A 14,562-nucleotide genomic window follows, 5' to 3' on the forward strand; every position below is an offset into this window, starting at 1 on the left:
CACTGTTTCAGGGAACTCTCCATAGAGAAACTCTTTCCCAGTGCAGATCGCACCTTGTTCTACAAGTAGTAGCTATGGAGATTTGCCTGGGCCACTGTAAGATGGGATTTGAACCCAAATTTTCTTGATATTGTGGATGGTGATCTCTCCTAAAGGATAAAAGGAACACACACACATACACACACATAGAGGCAGGTGTATATTTGAAAAGCTCAGAATTATCATGGTGGTAATAGAGCCTATTTAGATTTTGATGATAGAGCTGGAATCTGCAGATCCACAGCTGAGAACCCAGATCTTTGAATTTCAGTCAAGTGTCTTTTCTTCCCGGACAGTAATGTCTCTTAGCCTGTATAAAAGGCATAGTCCTAAATACCTACAAGCATAACCAAAAGATCTTGACATTGGACTAAATTGAAGAAATTAAATATAATAGAGATAAATAAATTTAATGGGTATTAAAAAATTAGGAACAAAAGCTCATAAAACCAGCTTAACAAATACAGTGGGAGGGGTATGGCTGGACAGTTTGCCTAAAAAAGATGTAGAAATTTTTAAAAATTATTATTATAGCTTTTTATTGATAAAACATATCCATGGGTAATTTTTCAACATTGATCCTTGTAAAACCTTCTGTTCCAACTTTTCTCCTCCTTCCCCACATCTCCTCCCCTAGATGGTAGATAGTCCAATACATGTTAAATATGTTTAAAGTATATGTGAAATACAATATATGTATACATAACCTGGGAAGAAAAATAAAAATGCAAACAAACAACAACAGAAAGAGTGTAAATACTATGTTGTGGTCCACACTCATTTCCCATATTGTCTCTCTGGGAGAGAGAGAACTCTTCATTACTACTTTGCCTCTGGAATGTGGTGTTTGGATTCAGGTGCCACATTTTAGGAGGGTATTGATAAGCTAAGAGAATGCAGAGGAGGATAGCAGGATTATGAAAGATTTCATATGTGAAGTGACAGAGCTAGGAATGTTTAGCAAAAGGTTAAAAAGTGTTAAGTGAAAATATAGTAGCTATTTTCGAGTATTTGAAGACTGCTGTGTAAAAGGGAAATGAGATACATTCTGCTTGGCCCAACAGGGCAAAACTAGAATCATTGAGTAAAAGTTTGCAGAGAAGATAATTACAGCTTTGATGTAAAGAAAAATTTTCAGACAATTAGACATATTCCCCAAGATGGGCAATCTCAGGAGAAAGTGGGTTCCTCCTCACTAGGAATCTTTGGGGAGAGACTAATTGACCAAAGTCCTGGATTAAAATTCTCGTTGTGATGCTTTGTGTTGCTTCACTTTGGACAACTCACTTTCTACCATCTATAAAATGAGGGGATGGACTACATGGTCTATAATATATCCTTTCCAGCTTTAAATCTATGACTAGATGGCCTGATATTGGTCTTTTCCAACTTGGATATTTTATGCCTTGGTGTTTTGATGATGATTATTTTATAAATCATAAAATAACCATAACAGAGCATGTTCTCATTTACCAAACTATGCTGTTGTAAATCCGCTTCTCACTGCATTATCCTTTGATTAAAAGCCTATTACTAAAGTGCTTTTACTCCTGTGAAACTTAGAAATTTGAAAGCTAGGCCGTTCATTCCCACCTTTTCTTGGCACAGAATAGATGTTCTGGGAGCCTCATATTCACTGCCTAATTAACACACTTATAGCCCTATTTTCTAAAGTGGTTTGCCAGAACACAAGGAAGCATTGCACCAGAAGCTGGAATTCTGTGCTATGTCTATCATAGTAATTCTGCAAAAGTTCTTTTGAACCTCTCTTTAAATGTGAGCTAGCAGTCACTTTTTTTTTTTTAATTATAGCTTTTTATTGACAAAATATATGCATGGGTAATTTTTCCACATTGACCCTTGCAAAAGCTTCTGTTTCAACTTTTCGCCTTCTTCCCCCACCCCCTCCCCTAGATGGCAGGTAGTCCCACACATGTTGTATATGTTAAATACAATATATATGTACATATTTAAACAGTTATCTTGCTGCACCAGAAGAATCGGATTTAGAAATAAAGTAAAAATAATCTGGGAAAACAAAAAGCAAGCAAACAAACAATAACAGAAAGAGTGTAAATGCTATGTTGTGGTTCACACTCATTTCCCAGTGTTCTTTCTCTGGGTCTAACTGGTTCTGTTCATTACTGATCAGTTAGAACTGATTTGGATCCTCTCATTGTTGAAAAGAGCCACGTCCATCAGAATTGATCCTCATACAGTATCATTGTTGAAGTGTATGTTGATCTCCTGGTTCTGCTCATTTCACTCAGCATCAGTTTATGTAAATCTCTCCAGGTCTCTCTAAAATCACCTTGCTGATCATTTCTTATAGAACAATAATATTCCATTAATTCATATACTACACTTACACAACCATTCTCCAATTGATGGGCATCCATTCAATTTCTAGCCACTAGGAAAAGATAACAGTCATTTAATAGTCCCCTTTAGAAGGGTTCTGAAAACTTCCTTCTGAGAGCTGTCACCTGTGTGCCAGTGGCCTTTATTTAGAGTGACACTATAATACATACTGAGGAAACAGAAAAAAAAAGCCTTTTCAAAGATGCTTCTTGGTGGGAGTAATAATGTAATCATCAAATAACATTGTATTTGATTACTTGCTATGATATTTTGAGGCAGCAGAAGGATTTTGAACAATTGTACACTGCAATAGCCATGATGCTGGACCTGGCACCAAGACTTTGAATCAGATCCAGTAAAGGGCTTTGAAACAATTTAGATGGATACGAGCAAACCACTTCTCTAAAGCCTGTTTCTCCATCTACAAAATAGGAATATTTTCAGTGTCTGTTCATGGGGAAATCTTGAGAAAAGTGGTTTTAAAAACTTCATGCAGTACAAAAAATATGTATTATTACAGGGAGTGTGTGTGTGGGAAAGTTATCGGTTAAACTTTTAGAGATTTGAACAAATTCTTTTTAGTGAATATAATTACACAATGTTTGATTCATTTTTGATAGAGGTAGTATTAGTTCACAGATCTTAGGTCAAATTCATGATGAATTAGAAATGTAGATATGTTATTACGTCTTCCATGATTCTGGGTCCCCTCTTTTACATTCTCTGCAGCTTGTCAATATACTTCCAAAATTTAATACCGAGACACTATTGTGAGACTATCACTACATTTGATAATGGAGTGGAGGCATGTGCCAGTTTTTAATACTTATACAGCTTAATATTTCATGATAGCTTTTTGGTTAAATCTGTAGGATTCATATAATAGTATATATCTTTAATCAGGAAACCTAACTCCCATTATAATAATTCACTTACATCATCCACGTTATGACACAGTTTGTTGGCACTCATCCATCATGACGGGAAATGGGTGTTATGAATGTTGTGTTTCTTCAACTGTTAATACAAGGAATTCTTTTCTCTCTTAGACTCAGATACTGATGAGAAGAACAAAGATACCATGAATAATAACTTAATTGAAGAACATGAAAACAAGAATCAAGCAAAGTGAATCCAGAGTTAAAGAGAGAGCTCACAATAGACAATCCCTGTGACAATGGAACACTCATAAGTATGAAGCAATCTAATGTGTGCACTGGGAGATGAGTGTTGGGAAATTTAAAATGTATACAAGATGCCAATAAGAGGGGGAGGAGGGAATAAGAATGTCAAATGATCAAACAAGATTTAGGTTGGTTTGTTTTTTCTCTGGAATCAGCTTCAAGATTTCTAAACGGGTAGAGATTTTTACAAAGGAAAAATGGACTACTTTTTTTTTTTAATTGGAAAAATGGATAACCCATGAAAAGACTGTCCTTGAAATAGCCTAGAAATCATATTTCAGATATGACTTTTACTGTGATAACATGGCTTCAGTTATTCTTAAATGTTACTAAAACTGTGATAAAAGTACAGCTCTTCCGGTCATTAAGAATAAAATCCATTCTGCTCTATGGGACCCTCAGAACTTGATTCTTCCTTTTTTTTTTTTTTTTTTTTTTTTTTTTTAATTTATTTTTTTTTTAAATTTTTATTTTGCTGTGGAGTCTGTTTCTTCTTTTGTTGTTCAGTGTCCCTCAAATCTGTTGTCAAGGTAAGCAATATACATATTGAAGACTGGATAACTGGCTGTCCTGCTTTGAGACAGATGTACTTCTTGGTAATTCTGATAATCAAAGTAGACCTTAAATACTGACTGTTAATACACAAACCATTACTAGCAACATTTTAAAGCAAGACTAAGTGGACATTTCTTGTTTTGGTTGTGTGCATTTTTTTAAAAAAAAATCATGTAACACTTAAAATGATTGTAACTTACTTTCTATGTAGATATATTTCCTTTTCAATTGGGAACTTCTCTAGTAAGTCATTATTACAAGCAGAGAATATGATTAACATATAAACGCAATTGGAATTGGAATATTAATATCATATGGGCATTTTTGCAGCACAGGACACAAAGACAGAAATATAGAATTGTTACTAAAGTTACTTTGATTTTGAAGTGAATCCAGGCCTACTTGGGCTGAAACAAATTTAATAGAAGATATATAGTTCTGGATTTGGGAAAAATGAGAGTTCTTTCGATTCTACATTTTACACATTAATTTGTAAGGGGGAAAAGTAACTCATGATGTACCAAAGTTTCTTCTGATTTGAATAACTTAATTATTTTGGAAGTGAATTCATCTTCTTTTGCAATTTAGTAGTTAAAATCACTATTTTGTTAGAACACAGACTATATGACCATAGGTAATAGATTTGACATTTGTGCCTAATATTTTAGGGCAAGAGACATCTAACAAAACTATCTATGAAATTGCTTTTTGAATGCAAATGCTCTTAATATAAAAATTTCTAAATATTATATGGCATTATATAATAAATTAAGAAAATCGAGTTTGCCTTTAAGATACAGTTGGAAACATAGTTTTAGAATTGGAAGGGGGCCTTAGGAATAATTTCATCCATTTCCCTAATTTGAAATACAAGCAAATAAAACTTTATTGAAATTAAATAGCCTTATCTAACATTGCACAGAGCTACCACAAAAACCCAGGTCTCATGAATTGTGATCCAGTGTTCTTTACATTATACCACACTGCATTGGGAAGGATTAATGTCACAGGTCATGCTACAAAATCTTTCTTGTTTAGTCTTCTATATTCACAAGGCTGACCATTTTTTAAGACCAGGAACTTATGATAAAGCACTTCCACAATTCCATGGTTTTACAGACATTAATCCCTTGATGACCAGCCTTGGGATAAAGATTGCACTTTGGAAGCAAGGCTGGTCCTTAGAGAATGACTGAGACTGGGGCTGATCCCGTCATTATTAGTTCAACCTGTTCATTGTTAGCACAACCTGTCAGAACTTGTACCATTGTGGATAATATGAAAACTAGGGTCACCCTCCTGCCATGATAGGGAAAACAATCAGTAGACAGTTAAGACAATTGAAGGGCATAAAAACAGACTAAAAAAAAATAAGACCTTACCTAAGCTCTTTGTGACTTTTAGTAACTTACTGATAGAGAGGACATAAAATTTCTCCTGGCTTTGCAACAGTGTCCACAAAATCTCATCCTGCTCTTACTCATGCAATGATACATTCAGGGGTTGGAAATAAAATCAACCATTGTCGATTCATCCACTAAAACCATTCTGGTTGCCCATAATAGAATCTGACCTGCCATCAAAAAGGACATTTAACATGTTGTTGTCCTTGGTGGTGATCATGGTTCAGACTGAGTCATCCACATTGAGTTCTGCGCCCTCTTGTGTCCACTGGCACATTTGTATGAGGCAGCACGCTGTGCAGAGAATTATCCTCTCAATATAATGTCAAGTAGGCATCTAGTCCGTGATTTTAGTTTTCATAGCCCCATGTGCTAACCAGTTAAAAGAGGAGTAGTTTTTCTAAGTAGCCAATAAACTACTTGCCCAAGCACACTGTCATTCACAGGAATTTTCCCCCTTTACTACAATTTAAGAAACTCAGTTTTCCCAAAATATGTTATATTAGTTTCATCTAATATAAGGGCAATAAGAATATTTAGTCACTTTAGGGTTTCTTTCACAAAAGAGAATCTTTGGGTAATTTCCCCTTACAACTTTAGCCATGTGCTCTGACCTGTTAAACAAATTCTTTTCAAGGGGTACCATTAATAATTTTATTGTGTTAGGTCCCTTCTAAAATGAAGGGGATAGGATGTTGACAGAATTAACCTTTTGAAGTAAATCACCAGCTTACCACTATTACACATTTTGAAGGAAAGTTATCTTTAGAGTTATGTATGGGGTTTTAGGGGGTGGGGGATAGGGTGGTAATGGTGATTCTTACTATTTGTTAATCATTTGGTTGTAATAAAATTGGAATGGTGAAATTAAATTGTGAAGAACTGTTTTTTAAATCATGGGTCATTTGAGATAGATTAAATCCATTCCTACAGCTTTGTGTTTGGCTTAGATTAGTTTATATTATGAAATAATTGAAGGGATAATGTTTACTGAACTTGGAAAAACTCGTCTAACATTTTTGTTTTAAATGTTTGCTTTGAAATTGTTTAACTTTAGAAAAATATTTAATACTTTAAAATAAAAATGAATTATGTTCAGTGTTTGGGTTATTGCATTATTTTATTTTGCTAAACAGTTGCAGAACGTTAGTGTCTTTTTGACGATGTATTCAATTAAAAAACTGGTATGACAGGTGACCTGTCATCGTTCCCCCAGAACCCAGGACTTAAATTTACACATTTGATAAGCAGATATTGATTTGTGAGCAATATAGTATTTTTTTATTGGTTTGTTTTGCAAGGCAATTGGGGTTAAGTGATTTGCCCAAGGTCACACAGGTAGTAAATATTAAGTGTCTGAGGGCAAATTTGAACTCAGGTCCTCCTGACTTCAGGGCTGATGCTCTATCCACTGCACTATCTAGCTACCCCCAAGTAATATAATATTAATCATTTATTCTCTATATATCTTGACTATTAGACAGCTCTCAAATTTCATAGAAAGGTTTTCTCCCCCTTCATTTTACTACTTACCTTATTCAATATGCTTATTCTATTGGTGCAATGTTTTAATCTTGTGTGTTCAAAATGATTTTATCTTTTATAATTAATACCTTTATCTGTTTGGATAAAATTCATGTTATACCCATGGCATGTGATCTTGTTTTCTTTTATATCTTTAATATTTAGGTTGCTTATCCTTTTGATTTTTCATGGAAAATGGTCTAAGATGTTGGTCATTGCCTAACTTTCTGCTAGACTGCTTTCTAGTTTTCTTAAGTTATCAAATAAGGCATTATCTTCAAAGTAATAAAGTATATCACGTTAATCCTTTTTTTTTTTTTTTTTTTTTTTGAAACCAGATTTCCCTATTTTTTCCAGGCTTGAAGTGCGTTATGGACTTAGACTTGATACCACAATTAATCACTATGGAAGTCTTACCTAATGTTTCCAAACTGGGCTGGTTCACCACTCCTTAGACATCCTGCTGCCTTACCCCCTCCCAATCTTTGGAGCCCACCACACATTGGTTCTCAATTTAATAATAAAACTTGATTGATATAGTCTACTGTAGCTTTAAAATCTTTTGTGGAAGTAATTCGCCAACCTCAGCTTCTTCAGCAATGGGCATTACATACGTGTACCTGGCCATCCTGTTACTTTCAAAACTGTTGTGCTTGACTGTTTCCTTCTGTTCTCTTTAGTCTTAAATACAAAAACTTTTAAATGGCTATTTTCTGTAGCATCATTGTTACCAATTGCTCCCCTCCTCACCTTCCATTTAAAGGAGGAGGAAAAACCCTCTTGTAACAAATAAGCACAGTTGAGCAGAACAAATTTATAGAGGCCATGTCTCAAAATAGGTATCTTTTTCTATACCTTGACTCTGTCACTCTGTTTAGAAGGTAACGTTTTATTTGAGATCTAGAGATATTCTGATATAGAATGTATTGATCAGCCTTCTTAAAACTTTAGGAGGTTTTCTTTACAAAAGAGCTGTAGAAATTGTTCTGGTTCTGCTCATTTCATTATACTTCAGTTTCTATTTACCTGGATTCTCCAAAAAGGTTTCTTTCAACATTTCTTAACTGCACAATATTTGCACTACATTTATGTACCACAATTAGTTCAGCTACTCCCCAGTTGGACACCAATTCTTTGCCACAAAAAAGTTGCTATAAATCTCATTTTACATAGAAGTCTCTTTTTGATCTCTTTGGAATGCAGACCTAGGAGTGGTATATACCCTTTGGATATAGTTCCAAATGGTTTCCTAGAACATTTTGAATTAGTTCATAGCTCCCAATAGTGCACTAGTGTCTCAATTTTCCCACATCCTTCCAACATTTGTCATTTTAGCCAATCTGATAGATATGACATGGTACTTCAGAGTGGTTTCATTTTGCATATAGTGAATCAGTAGTGATTTAGATCATTTTTTCAAATAATTATAGATAGCTTTACTTCATCTGAAAAGTGCCTGTTGATATCCTCTGATTATTAATTTAGGAATAACATTCTTATGAATTTGATTTAGTTCTCTACATTTAGAAAATAAGGCTTTTTTCAGAGAAATTTGTTTACCACATTTTTTTTTCACATTTATGACTCCTTCCATACTATTTTCCCGTATTTCTCTTTCTTCTTGTCCAGCCTCAAGTATTTTGAAAGTGTTTTGCTTCTAACTACAACCTCTCCCAGTATACCCTTTTATCAGTTTCCTTTTCCCTTTCTTTTATTCCTTTCCTCTACTTTCCATAGGGTAAGGTAGATTTTTATACCCAGTTGAGTGTATGTTATTCTCTTTGAGCAAATTCTGTTGAAAGTAAAATTCATTCACTTCCCCCACACACATACTGTGAAAATTATTTCAAGCCTCTTTTGTAAGATAGTTATCCCAATTTACTTATCCTTTCTCGTATCCTTTTCCTCACTCCTTAATTTTATTTTTTAAGATGTCATCCTGTGCCCTTTGTCTATATATACTTATAAAATTTTCCTAATAATGAGAAAGTTCTTAGGAGTTACAAGTATCATATTCTCATGTAGGGATGTAACTTTCCAGTTTACACTTTTATGCTCGAGTCTGTATTGAAAGTTAAACTTTGTTCAATTTTCATCTTTTCATCATGAATGTTTGAAAATCTTCAATTACATTAAGTGTCCATTTTTCACCCTGAAGGATTTATACACTTGAATTTTGCTGGGTAGGTGATTCTTGGTGGTAAATTCTAGCTCCTTTGTCCTCCAGAATTAGTTTCTCTTTGCCCAATCCTAACTTTTAAGGAATTATTTTCTTCACTGAGTTTTAGAACCTCCGTCCTTTTCCATTTGGCTAGTTCTGCTTTTTTTTTTTAAAGTGTCTTCTTTAAAGGAGACACAGAATTGTGTCTCCTTTGTAAAGCTGTTGATTTTTTTCACGATTTTCTTGCATTCTTCTTAGTTCTTTTCTCAAATTTCCCTCTACTCTCATTTTAAAAATCTTTCTTGAGCTCTTCCAGGACTTCTTTTGGGGTTTACATTTTTCTTTGAGGCTTTGGATTAGCAGATTTGACTTTGTTGTCTATATTTGAGTTTGTGTTTTGATATTTTCCTGTCACTATAGCAACTTTATATGGTAAAGTTCTTTTTATATTGTTTGCTCATTTTTTTTTCGGACTATTTGACTTTTAACTAACAAAGTTGGGCTCTGCTTCTGGTGGAGGGAGCACTATCCCAAGCCTTGGTTATTTTGTGCAGCCATTTTTAGAACTATTTCTTGGTAGTGGCAGGAAAAAGAAAGGGGTGCAGTCTTCAAAGTGATATTGTTTAAAAAGAGATGTCTGCAACTCTCCTAGCTTGTGAGAAGCCACAAGCTCTTTGCCACTTTGGAACTGTGACCAGTGTCCTGTTCCCTTAGGATTGTAAGCTCTGGTGTTCTAGTGCTGCAACCTGGAATCATGCAATGGAGTCCTGTATTCAGGGCCAGCAGAGAGACCCTGTAATCTCCTAACCAGATGTCCTTACTTTCAGTGGGCTAAGAGCTCCAGAAGTTTCAGTTCCCAATTCAGCCCCCAAGTCATGCTGGGAGTTTGTGGGGCATTACATGTGCCCCACTGCACACCACTTCACCCCACAGTAATAGACCTTAGCAACCTTCTAAGTTGTAATGGGTGGGAAAATTGTTCTGTATCTTAGATTGGTTCTGCCACTTCAGAATTCATTTTGTGATGTTTGGAGGAGAATTTGGGAGAACTCAGGCACTTTACTCTGCTGTCATGGCTCCATTCCCTTCAATAATTATTAAGTTCACTTTGATGTGTTTCAGGTAATTTTTTATTTTAGGTATCTTGTATTTTCTTTTATTTCAATTTTTTTGATTTTCTAATATTTCTTGCTGTTGCATGGAGTTATTAGTTTCAGGAGTTACGTGGGTAAGGTTTACCACTTTTCTAAACTACTTCTAATTCTTTATGCCAGCCCCTCCCCCCCCTTTTAAAAAGTCTCTTGCTTACAGAATTTCTCACAGAAATTCATTTAGTCCTTGTTCATCTTTTCTTTAAAATCTTTGCACATAAATATCAGTCAACTTATAGATTGGATTTTTGGGGCATTTTAGGACCTTCAATAATTCTTTCTAATAGTGAGGGTTTTATCTTATCTCTCTAGACTTAGTTCTTGAATACACATTTTATGCCACATTTAGGCTTTTCCCTGTTGTTCCCTTGGGTATGGTGGTCTCCTTACTGCTTGGTTTCCTTCTGCCAACCTTCAGTATTTTTACTGACCTCTATCTCCAGTTTACAGCCCCTTGAATTTTTGAATTTCAAAGCACTGCATCTTCAGGACCAGTAGCATCTCAGTTAAGAATTTTAAGGACCTTAAATCCCTGATCTTAATTCCGTTTGAGATTGTGTTTTTGGCCCTTTTGCTGATATGGTGTTAAATTGTTTATGGCTATTACTGCCCATTAATTTCTAACTTTGTGCAGCTCAAAGTAGTAGAAGTCACTTTCTAAAGTAAGTCACTTGATTTCTTGATTCAGCCTATCTTTTTTTTGCTGGGGAAAAAAAAAGACTATGAGGAAACAGATCTGCTTGCTTTCTGTTCAGGCAACCAGTGATCACTTGCCCTTTACTTTGTCTAGCAGTTTACTTTTAGAGCACCATCCTAGATAAATTGAGAGACATTGGCTAGAGTTTGGTAAAAATGTGGTAAGACGAGACTCTAATATTGCCTCCTCGGGGTGAATTCTGCAATTTTTTTTAGCAGTAAAAACAGCATGTCATTAGATAAACCTATGCTTCTAAAATAGTAAATCCTAAATTTTGTTCATCAGTGCATAACATTTTTTTTATTTTCTTAAAGAAATTTAAGAATGTGTAACAGCTTTAAAAGCTTAAGAACAGTAAAAGCTTGCCTATCTATAAATTTATAAGCTTGCAAGTACTGACAGAGAGAAATAAGTCTTTCTGCTTAAGCTTTAAGAGCACGATTAATCTGTGCTTCTAAGGTTTTGAAGTATTAAATGTCAGAGGCCAGATTTGAACTTGGGTCCTTTTGACTTCATGGCCACCTAGCTGTCCCTGTATGCAAACTGTTTTTGCGTGCTCTTTTGTAAAGTAATTGTGTCTACTTTGAAACAGTAGATCCACCTATCAATTGGTTAAACCTTTAGTAGGTACCCAATATGTGAAGGTGTTATTCTAAGCACTGGTGATGGCAATTTCATAAAGCCCCCATCCTCAAGGAAAATGAAAACTAATGATGTTAGACAAAACACAAAAGGAAGCTGAAAAGCTGAAGAGGGAGTGAGGTACCTGGTTTGGGGTTATGAAGAAGTCTGGAAAAATGAAGAGAAATGAAGAGATAGCTGGCTTGGGTATCCTCCTTAAATGAAGGTTGGAGATTTCACTCTGCCCTCTAATCACAAGGACAGAGGGTACTGATGAAGCGTGAGTACAAAGGCTAGATTCCCAAGGGCATGATGAAGTAGTCCAAAGGAATACAGCTGGGGGAAGGGGAAAATCAAAAAAGAAAACAACTGCATTAAATAATGAAAATTTTCATATTTTTAGTTAGCACTGGATCAGAGATAGGACTTCTTTTTTGTACCTTTTCATATATGATAGGCTGTCTATTCATTTTCTCTTCTTAAGGCTCCCCACTTTCTTGCACTTGTGGCTTTTACATTTCTAAAGGATATTTGTGGTCCATATGATGTCTAAAAAGCCACCAGCAAAAAAGAAAAGGTAAAAGAATCCATGCAACATTTTTTAAAAATACACAAGACCAGAAGGAAGTTTAAAAAGTAGACATGAGCAAGGCAGTTTTGTTACTCTGTAATTTGACATATTTGCTAAATAAGGCATTTCATATATAGTCCTTTTGCTGTTGTCTTAGGAGGGTTCATGTTTGTTAAGTTCATGTTTTTAAAAAAATGTGCCTTGTGTAGATGGTGTAATTGACTAGTATGTACTCTCAAATCCCTTGTTTTTCTCTGCCCCACTCTCTCATGCTGGCTAATGCTTAATCCTCGATTTCATCTACTCATGTGCTACTGAGGAGAGCTGAAAAAGGCCCATAATCATGCTGACTACACTGGATCTAATGTCAATTGTATCCTCTGTGCACTAGAGGCAATCTTTTTATTTCTCACTACTGATTTTCTGTGCCACTCATTCCCTAAAGATGCTGTGGTAAACATTTTAGAAGTGCCCTGAACTTCATTAACATTTGCTTCTGTAACTCATGGTCTTGTCCTTCCATGGGCTCGCCAGAGAACCTACCTACCTACCAGACCGAGCACTTTCCTCATTTTCTTGACTTTTGAGAAGTACTATCAGCAGAGCTCTTCCTGAAATGACTAAACAGAAAATGTAACTCAGCTCAGGCCTTCCTAAATCGAGGAAGCTAGTGTGCAGGGGCTGGAGTGCTGGTCCGGGAATCAGGAAGAGCTCCAATGTGGCTGCAGACCTTTCCTAGCTGTTATGACTCTGGGCTCTGATGGGCTTGGATCCAAGCCGGAGAAGAAAAGGGCTTTTTAATTCATTTGTAAAACATGGAGTTGGTCGTGTAAAATCTCTTACAGCTTTAAATATATCATCCTATGATAATGAAAAGTGAGTAGTGGACAAGCATACTTAAAATAGCTACAATTATCAGGAAAGTATGGAGGTTAGCTTAAGCCTCTGAAGTGCCACTGCAGTGTCCTAACCTACAATATCCAGCTATTCCAGACGCATCTTGGCAACATATTAGAAATCTTCCTCTAAGCAATTCTCATTTAATGGTTTAAAAACTCACATTCAAGTTTCCTGATTTAAGTTATAAACTCTTCTGACATAAAATGACTAGCCACCAAGCAATTTAGATCATAACTTGTAGAGCAAATGCTAATGTGCACTGGTAATGTCTTTGAGAATTCCCTACACCAATAGACAATAGGTTCAAAACAAACTCAAATGACACAATACTATAAAATAGGCTGCTAAAAAAAATACATTATGGAAACCAAGTTAAAGAGAGACTTAAGATGATGTTAGCAAGCAAACAGGCCTAAGCCAAAAGATGAGACTCTTCATGTGGAAAAGAATCCTGCTAGCTTCAATATTTTAAGGGATGCATAGCTTTATTTTTTTTCTAAGCATATGTCTAAATACAGGGGAAGATAGAAATTGGCCTGTTTGATCTATTCATGACTATCCTAAATCTTCTTTAATCATCCCTTCAACATAGTTTCTTGGGGCATGAAGATGACCTGAATGTTCTAAGAGTCAGATAGCAAGAAGAAAAAGGCCGTACAAGGAATTCTTGTAAGGGGAAGAGAGCACCAATAACATAGTTTAAAGAAAGAGTTGTATCCCATATGCAAAAATGGTGTTACCTGGGATGGGTATCAATTCCCTATTAAGGGAAGGCTCAAAAAGGGGAACAGAATAAAAAGCTTTTCATTTGTACTGGTCATTTTTAAGTCAGTGGTTAACATGGCAGATGTTGAACACATAACCAAAGAATGCTGGTATGGGCGTCATGCAAAAGAAAATCATATTACTAAACCTTAACGAGAGGATGGGGGAAGAAAATGGAGGGAAAAGTTCAACATCCAGTTATGTGACATCAGCTCCCAAACGTAAGCAAATTCTTTTTTAAGAAATGAAAAATTTGCATTTTCAGAGATTATTATTATTATTTGGCTTTATGTTTATCATATTCTATATTTTCACCTTCACTAAGTCTAAGATTAAAATTTATTACTTAAAACCATGTCTCCATACATTATGCTTTCTCCTTACTGTTCAAAAAGCCTTGGTAAAAAATACATTTGAAATTTAAAGAAAGGAACTAAATCCAATTTTAAGTATGAACAGGCTTGCATATGAATGTATTTACTGGCCAACAAAAGCTTTCATCCTTTTGTTTCTGAATGACCAAACCTTTAACTTGATAATAAAAATAGAATAACTTCTCAAATATTAAAGATCAAAAACACATCACTCAACTGTATATCAACAAAGTGCTATTGTATTTTCTCTCAGGCA

The 14,562-nt window shown here is 35.2% G+C and overlaps 1 protein-coding gene across 1 annotated transcript in view; it reads left to right on the forward strand.

Annotated features, from left to right (window-relative positions):
• Window positions 1–4,015, forward strand: part of GOLM1 (golgi membrane protein 1) — a 101,960-nt gene extending 97,945 nt beyond the window's left edge. The window contains exon 10 of the mRNA XM_023497667.2: window positions 3,450–4,015. Within this exon, the coding sequence (XP_023353435.1) occupies window positions 3,450–3,532 (83 nt within the window). The 3' untranslated portion in view covers window positions 3,533–4,015. The remainder of the gene's footprint in view (window positions 1–3,449) is intronic.
• Window positions 4,016–14,562: the final 10,547 nt, after the last annotated feature.

Source organism: Sarcophilus harrisii, chromosome 1, assembly GCF_902635505.1.
Source record: "Sarcophilus harrisii chromosome 1, mSarHar1.11, whole genome shotgun sequence".
In the NCBI taxonomy this organism is placed as follows: domain Eukaryota; kingdom Metazoa; phylum Chordata; class Mammalia; order Dasyuromorphia; family Dasyuridae; genus Sarcophilus; species Sarcophilus harrisii.